Source organism: Pyrus communis, chromosome 3 (assembly GCF_041283825.1).
Source record: "Pyrus communis isolate YQ-2024b chromosome 3, ASM4128382v1, whole genome shotgun sequence".
NCBI classification, from domain to species: Eukaryota; Viridiplantae; Streptophyta; class Magnoliopsida; order Rosales; family Rosaceae; genus Pyrus; species Pyrus communis.
Genome location: NC_142567.1, coordinates 3,921,761 through 3,945,232, shown reverse-complemented (window position 1 = coordinate 3,945,232; position 23,472 = coordinate 3,921,761). Strand labels below are relative to the sequence as shown.

Sequence of the window (23,472 nt, the reverse complement as noted above, 5' to 3'; positions counted from 1 at the left end):
TTTTTACAGCTACACTCCTTGACCTTATATGAATACAATGAATGAACTCGATAATAGTGGATACCACAGAATCTTATGTTATACTTAATGAAAGTATAAACAAACTCTTAAGTGTTAGTAAATTTATTGTTTTGATGGGATACGCATTCTACGAAACTCGTTTCAACGATCTAGCTGTCAAACATGTTTGTATATACTTCGAAATCGCATATGCCAAAAATTGCAAAAAACAAACATTCAGAGATCAAGTAACGGGAGAAACTTTTCGACGGTTATCAATAAAAAATCACGATTTAACGGTTATTTTAACTCCGATTTTAATAATTTTTTACAGCTACACTTCTTGATCATATACGAATACATTGAATTAACTCGATATTCAATTTAAATATTTACACTAGTGGATACCACAAAATCTTATGTTATACTAAATCAAAGTATGAATAAAACTCTTAAGTGTTAGTGAATCTATTGTATATACTTCGAGATCGCATATGCCAAAAATTGCAAAAAACAAACATTCAGAGATCAAGTAACGAGACAAAACTTTTCAACGGTTATCAACGAAATCATGATTTAATGGTTATTTTAATTCCAATTTTGATGATTTTTTACAGCTATACTCCTTGACCCTATATAAATACAACGAATAACTCAATCTTCAATTTAAAATATTTACACTAGTGGATACTACAAAATCTTATATTATACTTAATGAAATTATGAATATAAACTCTAAGTATTAGTGAATCTATCATTTTGATGGGATACACATTCTACGAAATTAATTTCAACGATCCAACTGTCAAACATGTTTGTATATACTTCGAGATCGCATATGCCAAAAATTGCAAAAAACAAACATTCAGAGATCAAGTAATGGTTCAAAACTTTTCAACGGTTATCAACGAAAAATCAAGATTTAACAATTATTTTATCTCTGATTTTGATGATTTTTTTACAGCTACACTCATTGACCCTATATGAATACAATGAATGAATTCGATCTTCAATTTATAATATTTAGCCTAGTGGATACCACAAAATCTTATGTTATACTTAATAAAAGTATAAATAAACTCCAAGTGTTAGTGAATCTATTGTTTTGATGGGATACACATTCTATGAAAATAATTTCAACGATCCAATCGTTAAACTTATTTGTATATGCTTCAAGATCGCATATGCCAAAAATCGCAAAAAACAAACATTCAGAGATTAAGTAACGGGACAAAACTTTTTAACCGTTATCAACAAAAAATCTCGATTTAACGGCTATTTTAACTCCAATTTTGATGATTTTTTACAGCTACACTCCTTGACCCTATATGAATACAATGAATGAATTCGATCTTCAATTTAAAATATTTACACTAGTGGATACCACAAAATCTTATGTCATGATGATTGATGAAAATTGAGAATTTTGTAAAAGGAATAATATGCAAGCTTTGAGTTCCATTGGCAAGGTTTAAACTTTTGAGAAAGGCTTCACAACCTTGAAAACAAAAACTCTTTCATTTTGCATATCCTTGCACATTTAATATTTTGTAATAGACTAGTAGTGTATGAATGCTTGTTTATTAGGCTCTTATTTTCAAGTGTAGATGTAGTACATAAACGACAAATGTGTTTTAATGTTTTGAAGTGATATATATGTGGCAATATGTGGTATGTGAAAATTTAAGGAAAAAAATACATTTTTCTTAACGGGTCATAACGGGTCGGGTCACTTTACCCGTTGGGTAAAGTGACCCAACCAGTTAAGGACCCGTTAAGATAACGGGTGTGACACGACACGACTCGTTAAGATAATAAGTGTTACACGAAAACGACACGAACGCGACAAACACGTACCGTTTGTTAGGCCTAATCTTATATAAGAAAATATTTTCATAAATATTCGGTACACATGTTTTTGCATATTTTCTTATGTGCCACTAATTCATTACAATATATTTAGATACGAACATTTTGGTACACTAGGTTAGTATAATATATTTATGTAGATTAGGCAGGTTTGACTGTGCTTTTTAAAGTAACTAAATGTGTTTTAAGATCGCCAAAAGAACATTTAACAGCATTGGCAAAAAATTGACAGTAATGCTGTGAGTTTTATAATAAAATAATAAAAACTACTTGAAATGCTCGTAGTATGAAGCACTTGAAGCAGCTGAACTGATGTGCTTTTTAGAAAAAAGCACACTTTCATTTTTTTTTTTTTAAATGTTTCCATGTACTTGGGGCCAAATTAGGCTTATTATCTTTGTTGTTATCGTCTGCCCCACCTTGAATTTTCTTTGGTAGATCTAACGAGCGAAGGTCGTCGTTTGTGCGTTCTTTAGTGGAAAATCTCTATTCGACGTCTTGAAGGGGTTGGAAATATTGCATTATGTGGTTATGCTTGTTCGCCAAATTCTCAGTCGGGCTCTTGGAGGACCCCTTGACTTCTAATGTGCGGTTATGGTTGTTTTCTAATGTTGCGAAAGCTACTTTTCCATCTAATCAAGCATAATTTTTTAAGTGTAGAGACTCAAGATCCTGCTATATATACAAAGACAAAAAGCATTGAGCTGCAGCAAGCCTTCAAACACAATGGCTCATGGCTTCCTTCTCACAATCCTCTTATTCACGTCCATTATATCTCCAAATATCCACGCATGCAACCAAAATGAACGTAGCGCTCTCTTGTCCTTCAACCTCACTCTATCCTCTCCTCCTTTAAATTGGACTTCCATTAACTGTTGTACTTGGGAAGGCATCACTTGTAATCCGGAAGGTCGGGTCACCCATTTGCTCTTACCCTCAAAGGGGCTACACGGAGTTATTTTTACCTCGTCATCCTCACTTGGAAACCTCACTCATCTCACCCACTTGAATCTCTCCCATAATTTACTTCACGGTTCACTTGAAAATAAACTCTTTGAGTCCTTGGATTCTCTTGAGATTCTTGATTTGAGCTATAACCTTCTTTTTGGAGTGCTACCTTTGTCTCTAACATCTAGAAACATCCGGACACTCGATTTGTCAAGCAATCGCTTCCATGGTCCAATTCCGTCTTCGTTCTTCATGCATGCTTGGAATTTGACAAGTTTCAACGTCAGCAACAATGCCTTCTCCAGCTACATCCCATCCTCTATATGTCTCCATTCTAACCCCTTGATTAGAGTGTTGGATTTTTCCTCAAACCAATTTAATGGCAACATTTTACGTGGTTTTGGGAGGTGTTCCGAGTTGCAGATCTTCCGTGCTGGTCACAATAATCTCTCAGGGCTACTTCCAGAAGATATCTATAATGCTACCAAACTCGAAGAAATTGCAATACCTCTGAATTCACTATATGGAGGCATTAGTGAGAGAATTGTCAACCTCAACAACCTCGTAATCCTTGATCTCTTCTTCAATCAACTAAGTGGAGTACTCCCTCTCCGTTTGGGGAAGCTCTCCAGGTTAAAAATCATAAAGCTCGATTTCAACGACCTACAAGGTTCGTTGCCCCAATCTTTGATGAATTGCAGCAGCCTTGTAGAACTACGTTTGGCAAAAAATAACTTGGAAGGAGACATTACCAAGCTTAATTTCTCCAAACTTGTTCAACTTACTAAACTTGACCTGTATAGGAACAACTTCACTGGTAAGTTGCCAACAAGCCTTTACTCATGTAGATCCCTGAAAGCAATTCGATTAGCTTCGAACAATCTAGAGGGACAAATACAACCTGAGATTCTTTCGCTAAACTCTCTGTCCTTCCTCGCTCTTGGTAGCCTCCGATTGGAAAATGTCACAGGAGCAATGAAGATATTGATGCACTGCAAAAGTCTTCAAATACTCCTCCTTACGCATTCCTTTAATGGTGAAGGAATGCCATCTGACGATGACATGGTTAGTTTTGATGGATTTCGAAATCTTCGATTTTTGAGCTTGTCGCATTGTGATCTCACAGGTCGAATACTTGTATGGTTAGCAAAGCTAAAGAGCCTAGAGATCTTGGCTCTGGATGGCAACAAAATCACAGGGACAATTCCTAGCTGGTTGGGGACTGATCTACCAAGGCTTTTTTCTATAAACTTGGCAATGAACCTTATTTCAGGTGAATTTCCGAAAGAACTTTGTAAAGTACCGGCGTTGGTACATGAACCTATTGCAGCTCAAGCAGACCAATATGAACTCGAATTGCCAATCTATTTTATAGAGTACAGCGGGGTACTAGTTTCCTATGGATTACGCAGCATGTATGGCTTTCCTTCATTGATAGATCTTTCTTCCAACAACATTACCGGTAATATACCGTCTGAGATCGGCCAACTGCGGCTTCTCCAAGAGTTGTGTCTATACGACAACAACTTCTCCGGCAACATTCCAGACCAAATGTCTAACCTTAAGATGTTAGAAGTTTTGGATCTCGCCGAGAATCACTTGTCCGGAAAAATCCCATCGTCTCTGGCGAGCCTTAATTTCTTGGCTTTTATTAATGTCTCGTACAATAATCTTGAAGGACCAATCCCAACAAGCACTCAGCTCCAAAGCTTTGAAGCTTCTGCATTTGAGGGGAATCCAAAACTTTGCGGTGCACCGCTTCCAAACGAGTGTCGCATTGATGCGCATGATAAGAATAACCGAGATGATGAGGACGATGGGCATCAACTACCGTGGTTCTATATTTTCACTGTGTTCGGGTTTATTTTCGGATTCTGGGGAGTATGTGGTTCTTTGATCGTAAAGAAGACATGGAGATATGCATACTTTCGATTCACAGACAACGTACAAGATAGGCTCTATGTCATGTTAGCAGTGCGCATGAATAGGATGAAACGAAGGCTTAGCTAAATAGAGTCATTTGTTTTTTCTCGATTACATTTGAGGGTTTCGAATATAAACCTCTGTTATGTATTTTATTTTATAATAAACGTCCCTATGTTATCGAAGTTATTGCTTTGTAAATGACTCGTAAATCGTAATTTGCAAATCCCTCTCATATCGTGAAAAAACAATCTACGAAAGAATAGCAATACATAATCTTCACAGAGGACTGCAAATTAACATGTTCCATTTAACAAGGATCCCCATGCAGTCTGCTTTCTGTCAATATAAAGAACACTCACTAGTTCTCTATTCTTAATTTAGAGTTGGGGCTTCGCAAGACTAGGCATGTTTGACAACTTTTTTAAAGTAACTAAAAGTGATTTAAGATCACCAAAAGAGCTTTTAACAATGTTTAACCAAAAAAGCTAACCGCAGCCGTGAGTTCAAAAAACTAAAAAAAAAAAAAAAAAAAAAAAAAGAAAAGAGGCACTACGTGAAGTGTTTTTAGAAAGAAGCACATGAAGCAACTAAGGTGCTTTCCGGGACAAAGCACTTAGCTTGTTTTTTTTTTTTTTTTTTTTTAAGTTTCCGTGTGATTCGGGCCTAACTAAGCTTATTATCTTTGTTGCTATCATCTCATCTTGAATTCTCTTTAGTAAATCCAATGAGCGAAGGTCGTCGTTAGTGGTTTCTTTAGTGGAAAATCTCTTTCCGAGGCCTTGAAGGGGTTGGAAAAAATTGCATTGTGTGATTATGCTTGTTTGCCAAATTCTCAGTTGGGTTTTTGGAGTACCCCTCGACTTCTAATGTGTAATTATGGTTGTTTTCTAATGTTGCCAAAGCTGCTTTTCCATCTAATGAAGCTTAATTTCTAAATGCAGACACTCGAGATCCTACTATATATACGAAGAGAGAAAAACATTGAGCTGCAGCAAGCCTTCTAACACAATGGCTCATGGCTTCCTTCTCATAATCCTCTTGTTCACGTCCATTATATCTACAGATATCCTTGCATGCAACCAAAATGAACGTAGCTCTCTCTTGTTTCTCAACCTTACTCTATCATCTCCTCATTTAAATTGGACTTCCGTTAACTGCTGTAGTTGGGAAGGAATCACTTGTAATTTGGAAAGTCGGGTCACCCATTTGCTCTTACCATCGAAAGGGCTCGACGGAGTTATTTTTACCTTGTCATCCTCACTTGGAAACCTCACGCATCTCACCCACTTGAATATCTCCCGCAATTCACTTCATGGTTCACTCGAAAATAAACTCTTTGAGTCCTTGGATTCTCTTGAGATTCTTGATTTGAGTTATAACCTTTTTTCAGGAAAGCTACCTTTGTCTCTAACATCCGGAAACATCCGGACACTCGATTTGTCAAGCAATTGCTTCCATGGTCCAATTCCATCTTCGTTCTTCATGCTTGCTTGGAATTTGACAAGTTTCAACGTCAGCAACAATGCCTTCTCCAGCTACATCCCGTCCTCTATATGTCTCCATTCTAACCACTTGATTAGAGTGTTGGATTTTTCCTCAAACCAATTCAGTGGCAACATTTTACCCGGTTTTGGGAGGTGTTCCGAGCTGCAGATTTTTTGTGCTGGTCACAATAATCTCTCAGGGCTACTTCCAGAAGATATCTATAATGCTACCAAACTCAAAGAAATTGCAGTACATATGAATTCACTATATGGAGGCATTAGTGAGAGAATTGTCAACCTCAGCAGACTCGCAATCCTTGATCTCTCCTTCAATCAACTGAGCGGAGTACTCCCTCTCTATTTGGGGAAGCTATCCAGGTTAAAAATCATAACCCTCGATTTCAACGACCTACAAGGTCTTTTGCCCCAGTCTTTGATGAATTGCACCAGCCTTGTAGAACTACGGTTGGGACGAAATAACTTGGAAGGAGACATTACCAAGCTTAATTTCTCCAAACTTGTTCAACTTACTAAACTTGACCTGTATAGGAACAACTTCACTGGTAAGTTGCCAACAAGCCTGTACTCATGTAGATCCCTGAAAGCAGTTCGATTAGCTTCGAACAATCTAGAGGGACAAATACAACCTGAGATTCTTTCGCTAAACTCTTTGTCCTTCCTCTCTCTTAGTGAGCTCCGATTGGAAAATGTCACGGAAGCAATGAAGATATTGATGCATTGCAAAAGTCTTCAAATACTCCTCCTTATGGATAACTTTAACGGTGAAGGAATGCCATCTGACGACGACATGGTTGGTTTTGATGGATTCCGAAATCTTCGAATTTTGAGCTTGCCATTTTGTGATCTCACCGGTCGACTACCTGTATGGTTAGCAAAGCTAAAGAGTCTTGAGATCTTGGATCTGGCAGGTAACAAAATCACAGGGTCAATTCCTAGCTGGTTGGGGACTGATCTACCAAGGCTTTTTTCTATAAACTTGGCAATGAACCTTATTTCAGGTGAATTTCCGAAAGAACTTTGTAGAATACCGGTGTTGGTACATGAACCTATTGCAACTCAAGCAGACTAATATGAACTCGAATTGCCAACGTACATTATGAACGATGGCCGGGTACTAATTTCCTATGGATTACGCCGCATATTGTATGGCTTTCCTTCATTGATAGAACTTTCTTCCAACAACATTACCGGTAATATACCGTCTGAGATCGGCCAACTGCAGCTACTCCAAGAGTTGTATCTAGACAACAACAACTTCTCCGGCAACATTCCAGACCAAATGTCTAACCTTTAGAAGTTAGAAGTTTTGAATCTCTCCAAGAATCACTTGTCCGGAAAAATCCCATCGTCTCTGGCGAGCCTCAATTTCTTGAATAGCTTTGTTGTCTCGTACAATAATCTTGAAGGTCCAATCCCAACAAGCACTCAGCTCCAAAGCTTTGAAGCTTCTGCATTTGAGGGGAATCCAAAACTTTGCAGTGCCCCACTTCCAAACAAGTGTCGCACTAATGCGCATGGTAAGAATAACCACGATGATGAGGACGATGGGCATCAACTTCCGTGGTTCTATATTTCGGTTGTGTTCGGGTTTATTTTTGGATTCTAGGGAGTATGTGGTTCTTTGATCGTAAAGAAGACATGGAGGTATGCGTACTTTCAATTCATAGACAATGTACAGGATAGGCTCTATGTCATGTTAGCATTGCGCATGAATAGGATGAAACGATGGCTTAGCTAAATAAAGTTCTTTGTTTTTTCTAGGTTACATTTGGGGGTTTCGAATACTCTGTCATGTATTTTATTTTATAATAAACGTCCCTACGCTATCGAAGCTATTGCTTTGTAAATGACTCGTAAATCGTAATTTAAAAATCCCTCTCATATCCCTCCCACATTTCCAATCCCCTCTAACTTGGTCTCGATTCCTTGAGACTTGGAAATCCCTGTAGACATCAAAATTTCAGTGAAATGAATGTTGACCAATAATTAAAATTTCAACACTCACGTGTCACATAAATTTTACATGTAGCGTGTGACTCAACGAAAAATCGAAATAAATTGGAAAAGTCATCAAATAGGACACGTGTCAATACCTGGCAGAAATGATTTATTTCATCTGATTATTTAAATCCAAAAATCAAGTTTTGGAATTCTATAAATAGGAAGCCAAGGCATTCATTTTGGGGAGGGGAATTGATATCACACCAAAACTTTGAAGCTTTGAAACTCTAAAGCTCTCAAGCAAATCTCGAAGGACCAAGAAAGCTATCTTCGTTCTTCGTCAAATCTTCCTTCAAGATCAAGCCCCGACGGCCCTTGAAGAGAAGTGTTCATCGTTCATCATCTGTTCATTCTTCAAGATCAAGCCCAACGCCCCTTGAAGAAAGTGTTCATCATTCATCATCCGTTCATCCTAAGATCAAGCCCCAACGGGCCTTTGGATCAACAATCTCAACAAACCTATACACCCATTCTTCAAGATCAAGCCCAACGCCCCCTTGAAGAAAGTGTTCATCATTCATCATCCGTTCATCCTAAGATCAAGCCCCAACGGCCCTTTGGATCAACAATCTCAACAAACCTATACACCCATTCTTCAAGATCAAGCCCAACGCCCCTTGGAGATCCATTCATCAACTGTTTATCCCTAGATCAAGCCCCGACGGCCCTTTGGATCAACAGCTCATCCACAAACCTACACCCTACGAAGATAGAATCAGAGGATCCAATTACAAAGAGATTGTAACCCTAAAAATCATTAATACAAAATATTATTTTGTACACATATTCTTGTTTCTTGTCTAAGGAATTTTTCGTGTTTACAATCCCTCACCCCAAACATAGCCAAAAGAAGTCAAAATATGCAAAAACATCACCCCCAAAATATGCAAAAACAATCTACGAACGAATAGCAACACATAATCTTCAAAGAGTACTGCAAATTAACATGTTCCATTTAACAAGGATCCCCATGCAGTCTGCTTTCTGTCAATATGTGCACTACCTGAAAGAACTCATGCTGCGCACCAAAGTAAAGACACGACTAATCGCATAAGATGACCTTGAAAGTGTAATCATATTCGGATGAAAGGCAACCACGATCCGACCACAGCAATATGCCAATATTGCTCCTGATCACTCAATCACGACAATGGCCTATGGTGCAGATGGTAAAAGGTTGGTATACCACTCCTTTCAAATGTTATTGCGACCTACACCTATATTCCAGGCAACAAGAAAATTCAATCTTTACATTAAACGCAATGCAGGCTCTTTTCATGCGGGACAAGTAAAGATGGAGAATCTCATGTTGTTGAATGGAATGAAAATGATGGTGTAATAAATAGGAATTACGTAGGATTTCAAAAACCATCTTTGGGTGTTGTTCAGTTTGATACAAGCAAGAATAAGTATTTGGCTGTTGGCGATGACTATGCAATCAAAGTTTGGGGTATGGATAAAATCAATATTTTGACCACTGTTGATGCTGAAGGCGGTCTACCAGTAAGTTTCCTTTAAAACTATGAATAACGAGTAGTGACTATATTCTAACGAAGTTGCTATAATGCACAAGGGATTGCTTTATTTTTTAGGAAACTTGGATTCACAAAGGATACCACAATCTATTTGACCGAATCAAAATGGGACAGCAGTCTTGATGATCTGAAAGACATCTTCCCGAAAACGTATATCAAGGTGCACACATCTGTTATGGCTTGAATTTTTTACCATGTTTCAGTTTCTTTCCGAAACCCATATCATTGCAATGCTATTTCAGATGTAGATTTTGTACTTAATGAGTCTGGAATTCATTGCAGGATGGCACTATCCCAGCAGACAAGAAGTCAAAGTACCTGGATTCTGAATTAGTTATAGAAAGCTGCTTGGAACCCCTACTGGTGCATTTCTAGATCTGTTCTCTACTGTTCGAGAAAGCTGCTTCACTGCTTAAGAGAAGAGCAAGAGATAATGTGCACGAAAATTCCTGAAATCAGATACATATCAAACCAGGATGGACTCCTGCAGTTTGATAATTGTAGTATTTCATACTCTTTTTCTAAGGGGGTTGCAGCACAAAACTTTACGATTATGCAAGAGATACTGATATTGCTAATCACATGTTTTCGGTTTTATTTTATTTTTAATTTTTTGTGATTTTTATGTGGTGTTTATATGTGCAGGCGACAGTCGCCTTGAGGTTGGTCTCAAACGGTTTCTCATCAACTCATCTACCGAATCCACAAAACCAACTGCAGCTTCTTTGACTGAATGAACTGGTGCCTTTACTGCCTGCATGGACTTTTTCTTCATGGATCTGGTGAGTGATTTCTTCAGCAAATCCTATATTTTTCTTGGATGATCTGGGTGTACGTGCGTGTGTGGAAATAATAAATGTTAAATTTGAATGTAAATTTGGTTGAAAGATTGATTTGTATTGAATTGAAATGATATATTGATGTGTTGTTAAGAATACAAGATAAAGCCTCTCTTATAGAGAAGCCGAGAAGGAGGCAAAGACGCAACAAGCAATTAGTCGTGCCTTCAATCACTCCAAATTTAAGGAGAGAAAGTAGCCGAAAGTGGAAAGGAAAAATAAGGAAAAAAAAAGGTGGGGTATGGTGGAGATGATGGTGTACACGGAAAGCAAATAGTGATGAATATAATTATTAATAATAAATGTATTTGGCTTCTATATATGTTCTCTTAAGACCAATTCCAATGGTAGGCTAAAAGTCAAATTACCCCCCAAAATTTCCCCACAAACCCACTCCAACTCAAGGGGAAATTTTGGGCTAAATGCTAAACCAATGCCAAATTCCCCCCAAAATTTAGCCCATAAATCGGAATGGACTTCACCCAATATTTATTGGAATTTAAATTTTTTTTAGATTAAAATGTTCATAAAATTAATTTACGATAGTTTACATATTTATTTATTTTTTAAAAAAATTAATTTAACAAAAAATAAAGCCTAAATTCATTCTTTGATAATCCCGGGCTAAAATTTTAGACTAGAACGGTTAGAGCAAAAAAAGCTGTTTCTGGGCTAAAAGCTAAATTTTTCGGGCTAAAAAATTTCGCTTTTATCCCAACCATTGGAGATGGTCTAATGTACATTATTTTTTGTATATTTCAGAATTTCAATGTATACAAAAGGAACAACCCTTGGAAGTGGAACTCCCTCCAAGGCCTCCCCTGAAGAGAAAGTGGAGGGGTCTATTGCATGTAAACATCTGCTTCAAATTTCTATGTTTCAATAATTTTTTTATGATTTTGTAGTATTCTTCGTATAATTTGCCATTGATTTTGGTTTTTTCTTTTTTTTGTGCATTTTTTAAGTGAATTTGGTCGTGAGTTTGGATTTTTGTCTATAATTTTTTTGGTAATTTCATTTTCTGCATTCTGATGTTTGTTTATTAAATTTTGGGCCATTTTAATTTCTTCGTTCTGTATTTATTTGCCAAAAGATTGACCAATGATATTCTGTATTTAGAACTGTAATTTGGATTTTGAAATGGTTTTCTGTGCAAGTTTAAATTTGGGTAACAACCACAAATCTTCATTACTCCTCAATGTTTGTCCATTGCAGCTTCAAATTATTTTAAAGCCATGTTTATGGAAGAAAAAAGGAGCTCCCAAGTTCCCAACCATGAAACCCAATAAAGGTAGTAGTCTTCTCTTTCATTGTCAACTTATTAGAAAATGATAACCTAACCATTGTTGTTTTCAACTTATTTGCTTAGTGTGAAGAAGTTGTTAGCCTTTGTTGTGGTCATAATTGATACACATTTCAATTCACCTTCTGTGAGTAATGTTTCAATCTTTCTGCATATTTCACACTCAATTGTTAATGGGAATTCAATATGCTGCCTTTATACGCCTGCAAAACTGTCTTATACATACTATCAAGTATGTTTTATATGTAGTTGTGGTAGCTGCAAGGAAATGAAATATTTGTGCTGATAATTGGTCGTTTAAATATATAGAAATAGAGAAGAAATATAAATGGAGCACCTAGGATATTTAACATTGTTTTCTTTTCTATGTAATTTTTCTCATGTTTAACATCTGCTTTTGCTTATGCATTTGATTCAAGTGCTATTTTTATTAGTGTTAATTTTGGGTTGCATATCCACAAACTAGCTCAGTTAATTTTGCTTAGTGTTGATGTATAAGGAGAACTCTCATTGCATCAACTTGAACAAACATTCTTCTACTTGGTTGCTTAGCTGCTGAAACAAGAACAATTTACCTTTTATGTTTTTTTGTTTAACTGCTAAAACAGGCTGGCTGACCTGCAGGACATATATTTTGCCATCTTAACTTCAAGGGCAATATTTGTGTAAAATGCATGTTGCTTAGGGAAACAAAGCATTTTTTGCAACCACATCTTTTGTAATCAACTCGGTTGAATGTATATAAAAGCCAAGCTGCTTATCTTGCCTACACCATTCACTCATCTAAGCCTTTTGTTTGTTCATGATTATATTGAATTTTTTTCAGGTTAAATGTGTCTTATGCATGTAGTTAAGACTAGTGCATTCAAGTCCTGCAGCAACACGGGGGCATTTTACCAGTTCAAGCTAAAACGCATGCCACTACATGCAATTCATCCATGACGTTTGGATTAAATATAAACATGAGTGATTCATTAATCTTGGTGAAAATCCTTTTGGTAAACCATGTGATTCCCAAGAGAATGATATTTACGTTAGGAGAAATTACAATCCTCACTCACAAGAAGCATAACCAATTTTAACGTGACATTCGTTCAAAATTGCATCCGATGACTTTTCTAAACTTCTTAATGGTGATCAAGCATCAAGGCACATGTATAATTCATTGATTGAAAATATCAAAGCAAGCATGTAACAACATTTAAGCAATTAAAAGAGAAATCTACGTATTCAAGTTAAGGCTCATGGCCTCACTTTAACGAAAAGAAATTAGTTACACATACTTGTATTAATACATAAGAAATTATCTATGAAAAATCAAAGAAAGAAGACACCCCTTTTTTACTAGACGAGCTCTCCATTCCTTTGCTCTCCTCTGCTCCTGACTTCCTCTCCTCTGCCCTTCAATGCTCTTCCACTGGCCTTTCGTCCGTTTCTCCCTATGCCTTTTGTTTTTCCTCTCCGAGTCTGTTCCTTCTCTTTTGCTCTCTCTTTGTCCAAGTAACTGTAAAGTTGCCAACCAAAACCCAATCGACCTGGCTTCTCTACCCTCTCAGTTCCCATACATTCTCATCCCCTCTTATTTGTACTGTCACGGTTAAATCACGTTAATATTTTATATCACTATTACTTTTTGTTTTATTATCTTTATAAAAAAATTAATATAAAATATTAACGTAGTTTAATTATAACCGTACAAAATAGAAGAAGATGAAAGCATATCAGACTAAGAAGGCAGAGAAGTCGGGTCCAACCCAATAATCCCCATTCCCTTTATTTTCCACTATCTTTTCTTTCCTCTTTCCATAATGCCGTCTGTTCCGTCCACACTTTTATTTTATTTTATTTTTTCTTCTCTTTCTTTCCCACTTCCGTGTGTGCTCCTCCCTCCTGTCCGTTCCTCTGCCTTTGTTTTTTTTTTTCCTTCACGCGTTCCGTCCACACTTTTATTTTATTTTATTTTTTCTTCTCTTTCATTCCCACTTCCGTGTGTGCTCCTCCCTCCTGTCCGTTCCTCTGCCCTTTTTTTTTTCTCTCTTCACGCGTTCCGTCCACACTTTTATTTTATTTTATTCTTTCTTCTCTTTCTTTCCCACTTCCGTGTGTGCTCCTCCCTCCTGTCCGTTCCTCTGCCTTTTTTTTTTTCTCTTCACGCGTTTAAGAATTGTATTATAAAGACAAGACTTACTATTTGATCCACCACAAGACAAGACTATTGCACTTAAAAGTATTCACTTTGGTTTGAAATCTTCTTTTCACAACAAAATGGTCGTCCTCCATTTTCATTGTCCCCAACCTTATCTTTTTGGTCAGATAGAACCAAATGCTACGTTATTAAAATGTGCAGATGCAATTATTAATCTCTACTCCAACTAGATTCCACTAGATTTGGCTTTCAGTAACGTTTGAAGCCCATTTCCTGTGAGAGGACTACGACAGACGTATGCTTGATATGATTATCTTCAGCTGACCTCAAAAATTCAACCGTTTGCATACTTTTCCATTGTTAGGGAGTTACACTAGTTAATGACACTAATTATAGAATATTGGCCAATTGTCCGTTATGTTGTAACTCCATATTTATGTGTATATTTATGGTCTTTAAGATGTAACCGTAGAGTATTAGCTACTTACTTGTGTGTGTGTGTGTGTATAATGTAGATCGATGGTGTAATAACCAAGGAAAATCAGTTTCTACATCCACCAAACTCGATCATGCTACTCCTAGAAACACAAAATGGCAAAAGTATCCCAAATACTTAAAACTTCCAACTAAACTAGACAAGAAAACAAATATAAAAGGACGAAATATATAGTATAAAAACTAGTTCATCACGGTACCATAGTACCACTTGCCCATCTTCACGGGGCTATCTTAATTACGGTCAATAACTATTGATGCGTAAATACAGCATCTTAATGGACATTGCGAGTATGATGGATCAGATATGTAACTCAGTGGTGGAGAAAAATGAGTGACGTCCAATCTTCAAAGAAAAATCATTTCAGCAGGAAAATAACGTAGAGCGTGGAATTTAATTCATATGAACAATACAAATGCATGCATTTAATTAGACCAAATTATTGAGCAATTCGAATACAGTTTGAGACTTTAAGGTTGGGGTCTCCAATTTGTGCCCCTAATACAGGGTGAGATGAACGACAGTTATTGCTTCTCTATGACATGAGCGTTTTAGCCATATAACTAGCAAGAGTGCCCGCGCGATGCTACGGGTTTTAAAACTGTATAAAATATATCACAAGTTTTAAATATACATGATAAACCGTACTACTTGTATATGTGTGGAAATCCAATTACAGCCCTATCTAAAATAAGAAACAATGAGTAGAGTTGAACTTCCTTAATCAAATGAGTTTGTTTCTTCACTTTGTTCCTCCTTTCTTCTCATATATGCAAATGGTGGAAAATTTTAATTTTTAAGTTATTAACTTTTTAACATACATAAATCACCATTTATATAGGAACACGTGATGTACCACTTCGTGTGACGGTCATATTGAAAAATCTCTCCATAAAGGGTGGGTCGATGTTTGACGCGTGGAAAGGTAAAGTAAAAACAATGCGGTCGAAGCAGAGAAAGAAACGATGAAAGGCCCGAGTCTCGGAAGGGCAAAAGAGACTTTTTACTATAGAAAGCCAAAACAGTATGTTATCCAAGGAAGAAACTGAGGGCATTTCTGTCCTATCACTGTTAATGAACAGTGCTAGAGAACTGAATTTTAGTATATGTATAATATCATTTTGCTAGGTCAAATACGTGTTTTAAGTTTTGAGATACAGAAGAAAGAACACTCACTACTTCTCTATTCTTAATTTAGAGCTAGGCTTCGCAAAATTAGGCATGTTTAACTGCTTTTAAAGTAACTAAAAATGTTTTAAAATCGCCGAAAGAGTTTTTAACGACGTTGGCAAAAAGTTGACAGTAATTTTGTGAGTTTTATAATAAAATAATAAAAACTACTTGAAATGCTCATAGAATGAAGCACTTGAAGCAGCTGAAGTGCTTTTTAGAAGAAAAAAACCACTTGCATTTTTTTTTTAAATGTTTCCGTGTACTTGGGGCCTAATTAGGCTTCTTATCATAAAAAATTAGGCTTATTATCTTTTGTTGTTATCATCTGCCCCACCTTGAATTTTCTTTGGTAGATCCAACGAGCGAAGGTTGTCGTTTGTGGGTTCTTTAGTGGAAAATCTCCATTCGGCGTCTTCAAGGGGTTGGAAATATTGCATTGTGTGGTTACGCTTGTTTGCCAAATTCTCAGTCGGGATCTTGGAGGGCCCCTCGACTTCTAATGTGTGATTATGGTTGTTTTCTAATGTTGCAAAAGCTGCTTTTTCATCCAATCAAGCATCATTTTTTAAATGTAGAGACTCAAGATCGTGCTATATATACGAAGACAAAAAGCATTGAACTGCAGCAAACCTTCAAACAAAATGGCTCATGGCTTCCTCCTCATAATCCTCTTATTCACGTCCATTATATCTCCAAATATCCACGCATGCAACCAAAATGAACGTAGCGCTCTCTTGTCCTTCAACCTCACTCTATCCTCTCCTCCTTTAAATTGGAGTTCCATTAACTGTTGTACTTGGGAAGGCATCACTTGTAATCCGGAAGGTCAGGTCACCCATTTGCTCTTACCCTCGAAGGGGCTACACGGAGTTATTTTTACCTCGTCATTCTCACTTGGAAACCTCACTCATCTCACCCACTTGAATCTCTCCCATAATTCACTTCACGGTTCACTTGAAAATAAACTCTTTGAGTCCTTGGATTCTCTTGAGATTCTTGATTTGAGCTATAACCTTCTTTTTGGAGTGCTACCTTTGTCTCTAACATCTAGAAACATCCGGACACTCGATTTGTCAAGCAATCGCTTCCATGGTCCAATTCCGTCTTCGTTCTTCATGCATGCTTGGAATTTGACAAGTTTCAACGTCAGCAACAATGCCTTCTCCAGCTACATCCCATCCTCTATATGTCTCCATTCTAACCCCTTGATTAGAGTGTTGGATTTTTCCTCAAACCAATTTAATGGCAACATTTTACGTGGTTTTGGGAGGTGTTCCGAGCTGCAGATCTTCCGTGCTGGTCACAATAATCTCTCAGGGCTACTTCCAGAAGATATCTATAATGCTACCAAACTCGAAGAAATTGCACTACCTCTGAATTCACTATATGGAGGCATTAGTGAGAGAATTGTCAACCTCAACAACCTCGTAATCCTTGATCTCTCCTTCAATCAACTGAGCGGAGTACTCCCTCTCCGTTTGGGGAAGCTCTCCAGGTTAAAAATCATAAAGCTCGATTTCAACGACCTACAAGGTTCGTTGCCCCAATCTTTGATGAATTGCAGCAGCCTTGTAGAACTACGTTTGGCAAAAAATAACTTGGAAGGAGACATTACCAAGCTTAATTTCTCCAAACTTGTTCAACTTACTAAACTTGACCTGTATAGGAACAACTTCACTGGTAAGTTGCCAACAAGCCTTTACTCATGTAGATCCCTGAAAGCAATTCGATTAGCTTCGAACAATCTAGAGGGACAAATACAACCTGAGATTCTTTCGCTAAACTCTCTGTCCTTCCTCTCTCTTGGTAGCCTCCGATTGGAAAATGTCACAGGAGCAATGAAGATATTGATGCATTGCAAAAGTCTTCAAATACTCCTCCTTCTGGATAACTTTAACGGTGAAGGAATGCCATCTGACGACGACATGGTTGGTTTTGATGGATTCCGAAATCTTCGAATTTTGAGCTTGCCATTTTGTGATCTCACCGGTCGACTACCTGTATGGTTAGCAAAGCTAAAGAGTCTTGAGATCTTGGATCTGGCAGGTAACAAAATCACAGGGTCAATTCCTAGCTGGTTGGGGACTGATCTACCAAGGCTTTTTTCTATGAACTTGGCAATGAACCTTATTTCAGGTGAATTTCCGAAGGAACTTTGTAGACTACCGGCGTTGGTACATGAACTTATTGCAGCTCAAGCAGACCAATATGAACTCGAATTGCCAATCTACATGATGAACAATGGCCGGGTACTAGTTTCCTATGGATTACGCCGCATATTGGGCTTTTCTTCATTGATAGATCTTTCTTCCAACAACATTACCGGTAATATACCGTCTGAGATCGGCCAACTGCAGCTTCTCCAACAGTTGTCTCTAGAGAACAACAACTTCTCCGGCAACGTTCCGGACCAAATGTCTAACCTTAAGATGTTAGAAGTTTTGAATCTCTCCAAGAATCACTTGTCCGGAAAAATCCCATCGTCTCTGGCGAGCCTCAATTTCTTGAATAGCTTTGATGTCTCGTACAATAATCTCGAAGGTCCAATCCCAACAAGCACTCAGCTCCAAAGCTTTGAAGCTTCTGCATTTGAGGGGAATCCAAAACTTTGCGGTGCCCCACTTCCAAACGAATGTCGCACTGATGCGCATGGTAAGAATAACCACGATGATGAGGACGATGGGCATCAACTTCCGTGGTTCTATATTTCGGCTGTGTTCGGGTTTATTTTTGGATTCTGGGGAGTATGTGGTTCTTTGATCGTAAAGAAGGCATGGAGGTATACATACTTTCAGTTCACAGACAATGTACAGGATAGGCTATATGTCATGTCAGCATTGCGCATGAATAGGATGAAACGATGGCTTAGCTAAATAGAGTTCTTTGTTTTTTCTCGGTTACATTTGGGGGTTTCGAATACTCTGTCATGTTTTTTATTTTATAATAAACGTCCCTACGCTATCGAGTTACTGCTTTGTAAATGACTCGTAAATCGTAATTTAAAAATCCCTCTCATATCCCTCCCACATTTCCAATCCCCTCTAACTTGGTCTCGATTCCTTGAGACTTGGAAATCCCTCACCCCAAACATAGCCAAAAGAAGTCAAAATTTTGATTCAGGGGCCAAACTGAGAATCGGGTTACCAAATTGACAATGTAACATGTCATTTTTCTAGCAAAAAAACATCACCCCCAAAATATGCAAAAACAATCTACGAACGAATAGCAACACATAATCTTCAGAGAGTACTGCAAATTAACATGTTCCATTTAACAAGGATCCCCATGCAGTCTGCTTTCTGTCAATATGTCCACTACCTGAAAGAACTCATGCTGCGCACCAAAGTAAAGACACGACTAATCGCATAAGATGACCTTGAAAGTGTAATCATATTCGGATGAAAGGCAACCACGATCCGACCACAGCAATATGCCAAACGAAATATCATTCAAGACCAGAAACATTGAAACCTACAGCCCACCTCGAGCAACCTCCTCGTTTATCTACAACATGCCTTCAAGACTCATCATACCGCAACTAGCCTCAAGCTTAGTAACGGTTTGGACCAGGATTGACTCCAGCATCCCTGTCTGGCGTGTAGTTATTCTGGTATTGTCCAGGGTCATTCCATCCTGCATTAGAAGGCGGAGCCATGTTGTTTGGTGGCACCCCTCCCGGGTTATTGGGAGGCATCTGATTGTAGTTGTTGGGCGGCATCTGATTGTAGCTGTTGGGAGGCGCCTGATTATAGCTGTTTGGTGGCCCAGAATTCCAGTTGTTGCTTGGCTGGGGATTATTGTAGTTGTTTGGTTGACCCATGTTGGGAGGTGGCATTGGAGCCCTGTTCAGGGGTGGAGGACCCATGTTGGGAGACATTGGAGCCCTGTTGGGGGGTGGAGGACCCATGTTGGGAGACATTGGACCCCTGTTGGGGGGTGGAGGACCCATGTTGGCAGGTCCAGGTCCCGAATTTGGCCCAGCTTGATTAGGCATAGGAGATGGACCCGTATTCTGAAAATCACGATTCTGCATATTTTCCCTTCTCCTTTCAAAGTTCCTTGATCTGTCAAAGTTACGAGGTCTGTCATTACGCCTGTTTCTCTCATTTGCTCGACTATTGTTTCTTATCCATTCCTCATGGTACTTGGGATCATATGGCACTGCTTGGCCATTAATAAAAGGTTCACCTGCCAAAACAAACAAGAAAGCAAACAAATCGTGGATAAAAGAATTTTCCTGGTTAACTTAGTTGAAAACAACATAGAAAAAGCTATACAATGTAGAAAAAAACACACACTGTTTAATATTACTATAACACTCGGTACCCAGACCACAATTCTTGGGAGTACAGAAATTTTGAAATGAAAATTACCGTGGATCATTTTTTTCGGATGTAATTGACACGCGAAACTAGTTAGTTCAAAATTATGATATTTTACACAAAAACTCTGTACAAAATGACTAGGGTTGCAGAAAGCCTTCAACAGGGGTCTTTATATTTCACCGGTTCTACACACCACTAGCACTGCTACAGCATCAACTGCCTAATAACTTTCACATCTGTCACATTCTAGAGCCTCAAACTATCCTTTGTCAGAAAAAATAAAGAAATAAATCTAAAATCAAAATATCATCAGACTGCCAGAGCAATTACGGAATGGAACTTATGACTTAAATGAATCAATTGCTATAAATAATTTGTTTTCTTTGAAATTCAACTTGAAGAAACAAGCATATCCGTACCTCCATAATCTTTGTTCTTAACATCCAAGTAGGAATCGGGAAGTACCCAACGGACTCCAGGCAACTCTGCAAGAATTTTACAAATACACACACACATGTATACATGAGAACTCAGACACAAGAAAATAATAAAATCCCAACTTAGAAGCAGAATCACCTTTGATTTTGAGTGAAACCTCTTCAGATACAAGCGCCCCAAACGCATAATAGCACCTAGTTGAAACTGAGTAAATCTTCATTCTTGCTTCGTCCTCACTGCAGTTCAGCCGAATGTGTACAAGCAATGTAAACTTGTTTATATAAATCTTCATTACAAAATATAAATCACAGGAAACACAAACAATAGGAATACAGTACAATCCTATGTGCTTTTTGAAATGTGAAAGCCATGAATCTTACAAAACCTTTAGTCTGTAAAAAAAAAAAGTGATCAAGACCATGCTATAAGAAACATGATTAAGACCATACTATTTAAGAGATCATTAAGACCCTGCCACAAAGTGGGTTTATAGTTTAGATTTTGAATATCAAAAGCCTACAAAAAAGTTAATGAGTTTTGCTTTTGTTAGAACTTCAAAACATAGAACCCAACATTAAGAATTGCACCCCCAAATTTCGGCGGAAATATACAGAAACAAAAGAAATTTAGCGCAACACACACATTTATGTGATATAAAAAAATCAAGTCAAAAACCCTACAAAAATGATATAAAGGCCAATTGCAATTACAAAATCATTTCCTGTCTTACAACAGAAAGCCATTAACTTTTACAGCTGCATACAACAGAAAGCCATTAACGGTATTAAGAAAATGTTCATATATTATGTTATACACCATAATCGAGTCGGTGTATAACACAAATAAACTAATATCCTACAACAAGATAAATGCCAGAAAGTAGCATGAGCATACAACCCTCCCCCAATAGAGAAACCACCTCTTGTATTTTCTCAAACAAAAGTTTCCTGGTGCAATTCAAATCAACTTAACCCAAAACACTACTGTAATCAAGAGCGAAAAAGAGAATATTAAAAAGCAACAACTTTGAAAAAAACAAATACAGATATAAATTGAAAATGAATTAAAGATACAAATACACTATAAACACAGACATATAAATTCTAAAATTCCATTTCCAATTCTGATTTCTCATAATCCAAAGACATTAAAAGTAAGACAAATGATTAAATCAGACAGAAATTAATAGTAGGTGTTACCTTCCGACAACGGTAGCCAGGGTTTTGATGTAGCTATTGATGATCTCATCCCTAGTGATATCACCCTGAGGGGCCTCCATGACAACCAACCAGTGCTCGAAGTCACACCCATCGAGGAGGATCGTCTCCTTGGGAGGCCGGTTCGACCAGTTAGGGTTCGGGTCCCTGAGCGACGACGTCGTCGATCTGGTCGACAAGCACCGGACGATTGCAGGGGAGAGCCTTCCGGCGGAAGCCATGACTCCGGCGAGAGGGCGGAGGCGGTGGAGGAGAGAAAGCGAAGAAGAGCGAGATTGGGCGGCGGTGGTGGATAGGGAAGTGGCGGAGGTGGCGGTGGAGAGGGAGCGAGAGATAAATGAAGCCACGGCTTGGGACTTGGGAATCGAGCGAGAGAAGAAATGGGTCGCCATGGTTGATCGCGACGAGGGTTTGGGGCTCTGATAAACCCTCAGTGGGAGATAAGGGCAGTGTTAGGGTTTTGGCGGAGTTTTTATAGCAGCGACTGAGTGATGATAAATACCCCTCGATTTTCAATTTATCAGTATATCTCAAAATGCCATTCCAATTATCTTCTTATCTTTTTCAGTTATTTGTGCTTTTAAATTTTTTTTTTTTCAATTTTTTTTTTTTTTTTTTTTTACAAACGACAACTTTATTGAATTAAATTATTAGTTGTAAGAGAGGGATGTCGGTGGGGATCAAAATCGCACTGTGATGTATGAGTATGATTATTTTCTACCACTGCAGTAAAGTGCTATCTCCTTTTCATTTTCTAAACGTTCTATGAGAAAATTTTGAATGTAACAATCAAATCAATTGGATGACCATGCAATTTTACAAGGGTGCAGACTTCTCGATATTTAAGTACAATCTAGCTCTCTGTTAATCTTTGAGATTCTTTGTCTTTCGATTGAAGTGATTTAGTAATTTAAAAACATTACTAAAGGTTTTAAGCGATATTTTTTTCTCAGAAAAAAATATCTTTCGTAAAGACTAATGAAGCACCTCCGATGTACTTTCTTAAGAAATCACTTAAACTAAAAGTGATTCTACATAATCATCATGTTTAACTTCTTACATGATTATGTTTAATTATGATTAATCCAATAATCATAAATAATAAAAAAAATATGTGTGACAAGCTTAAAATTTCGTGTGAAAATCACTTTCCCGACTGTAAGCCTCTTCTTTATTACTTTGGCAAGCCCATAACCAAGATGGGCTTCGCTCACACTCAATGTCAATTAGATGTAATTGACTAATTGGTCAAATATTGAAAAATTCCCACCAAACTGGCATGCTACGTTGATGAGTTAGAGTGGGGCAGATAGTGAAGCAACCAACATCAGCCCTACACAGTCAATATTCTGCTCACCTGAATGAACTTCCCAAAAGGAGTCATGGATTTTCTTCTTTTGGGTTTTCACCAAACCCTCCGGTAAAGTTACGAGAAATTTATATGCGTACCTAAAACACAAGTTACGTGGTGTATTATTTTATATGTTGTAATAAGCGTGAACGACGAATCAACTGGTTATCATTTAAGTGAAATAGTAATGTTACGTGACTGTGTTCCAAGTACACATAAAAGTTACGCCAAAATTTATGTTTGCCAACAAGAAAACTAGAAAGTGAAAATATCAAAGCTTTGGCTTCTCCTCTACGAACCCTAACTTGTACAGCAAACACACAGTTTGGTGTGTTAGCTCATCTCCTCTATTTCATACACACTATCCCACAAATATCCCATTTTCTCTCTCACTTCCACT

The 23,472-nt window shown here is 37.7% G+C and overlaps 2 protein-coding genes and 3 pseudogenes across 9 annotated transcripts; 4 read left to right on the top strand and 1 right to left on the bottom strand.

The window, feature by feature from the left end:
* The first annotated feature begins 2,586 nt into the window (after positions 1 to 2,586).
* LOC148697773 (receptor-like protein 2 pseudogene) lies at positions 2,587 to 4,941 on the top strand (annotated as a pseudogene).
* Positions 4,942 to 5,751: 810 nt separating this feature from the next.
* LOC148697772 (receptor-like protein 2 pseudogene) lies at positions 5,752 to 8,140 on the top strand (annotated as a pseudogene). The gene has a single exon (XR_015960493.1). The product of XR_015960493.1 is annotated as a receptor-like protein 2 pseudogene (transcript).
* A 1,233-nt stretch (positions 8,141 to 9,373) lies between these two features.
* On the top strand, positions 9,374 to 12,690 carry LOC137714134 (protein MANNAN SYNTHESIS-RELATED 2-like). 7 transcript variants are annotated; one of them, XR_015960494.1, is made up of 6 exons: positions 9,374 to 9,429; positions 9,518 to 9,752; positions 9,842 to 9,944; positions 10,067 to 10,147; positions 10,430 to 10,566; positions 11,386 to 12,690. XR_015960494.1 is itself a non-coding variant. In XM_088690689.1 (5 exons), the coding sequence occupies exons 2-5, from the start codon at positions 9,733 to 9,735 to the stop codon at positions 10,511 to 10,513; spliced, it is 288 nt and encodes a 95-aa protein (XP_088546815.1). In that variant the 5' UTR covers positions 9,374 to 9,429; positions 9,518 to 9,732; the 3' UTR covers positions 10,514 to 10,934. The 7 variants fall into 7 exon arrangements, 1 of the variants encoding a protein (XP_088546815.1); XR_015960499.1 differs by having other exon boundaries at positions 10,067 to 10,219; XR_015960498.1 differs by having other exon boundaries at positions 10,067 to 10,284.
* A 3,660-nt stretch (positions 12,691 to 16,350) lies between these two features.
* Positions 16,351 to 18,756, top strand: LOC137716604 (receptor-like protein 2 pseudogene; annotated as a pseudogene).
* A 125-nt stretch (positions 18,757 to 18,881) lies between these two features.
* LOC137715813 (multiple organellar RNA editing factor 8, chloroplastic/mitochondrial-like) lies at positions 18,882 to 22,266 on the bottom strand. Its single transcript, XM_068455161.2, has 4 exons — positions 21,704 to 22,266; positions 20,643 to 20,740; positions 20,486 to 20,551; positions 18,882 to 19,929 (listed from the first exon to the last, which is right to left on the bottom strand). Exons 1-4 carry the CDS (start codon positions 22,111 to 22,113, stop codon positions 19,292 to 19,294), a joined length of 1,212 nt encoding a protein of 403 aa, XP_068311262.2. The 5' UTR covers positions 22,114 to 22,266; the 3' UTR covers positions 18,882 to 19,291.
* Positions 22,267 to 23,472: the final 1,206 nt, after the last annotated feature.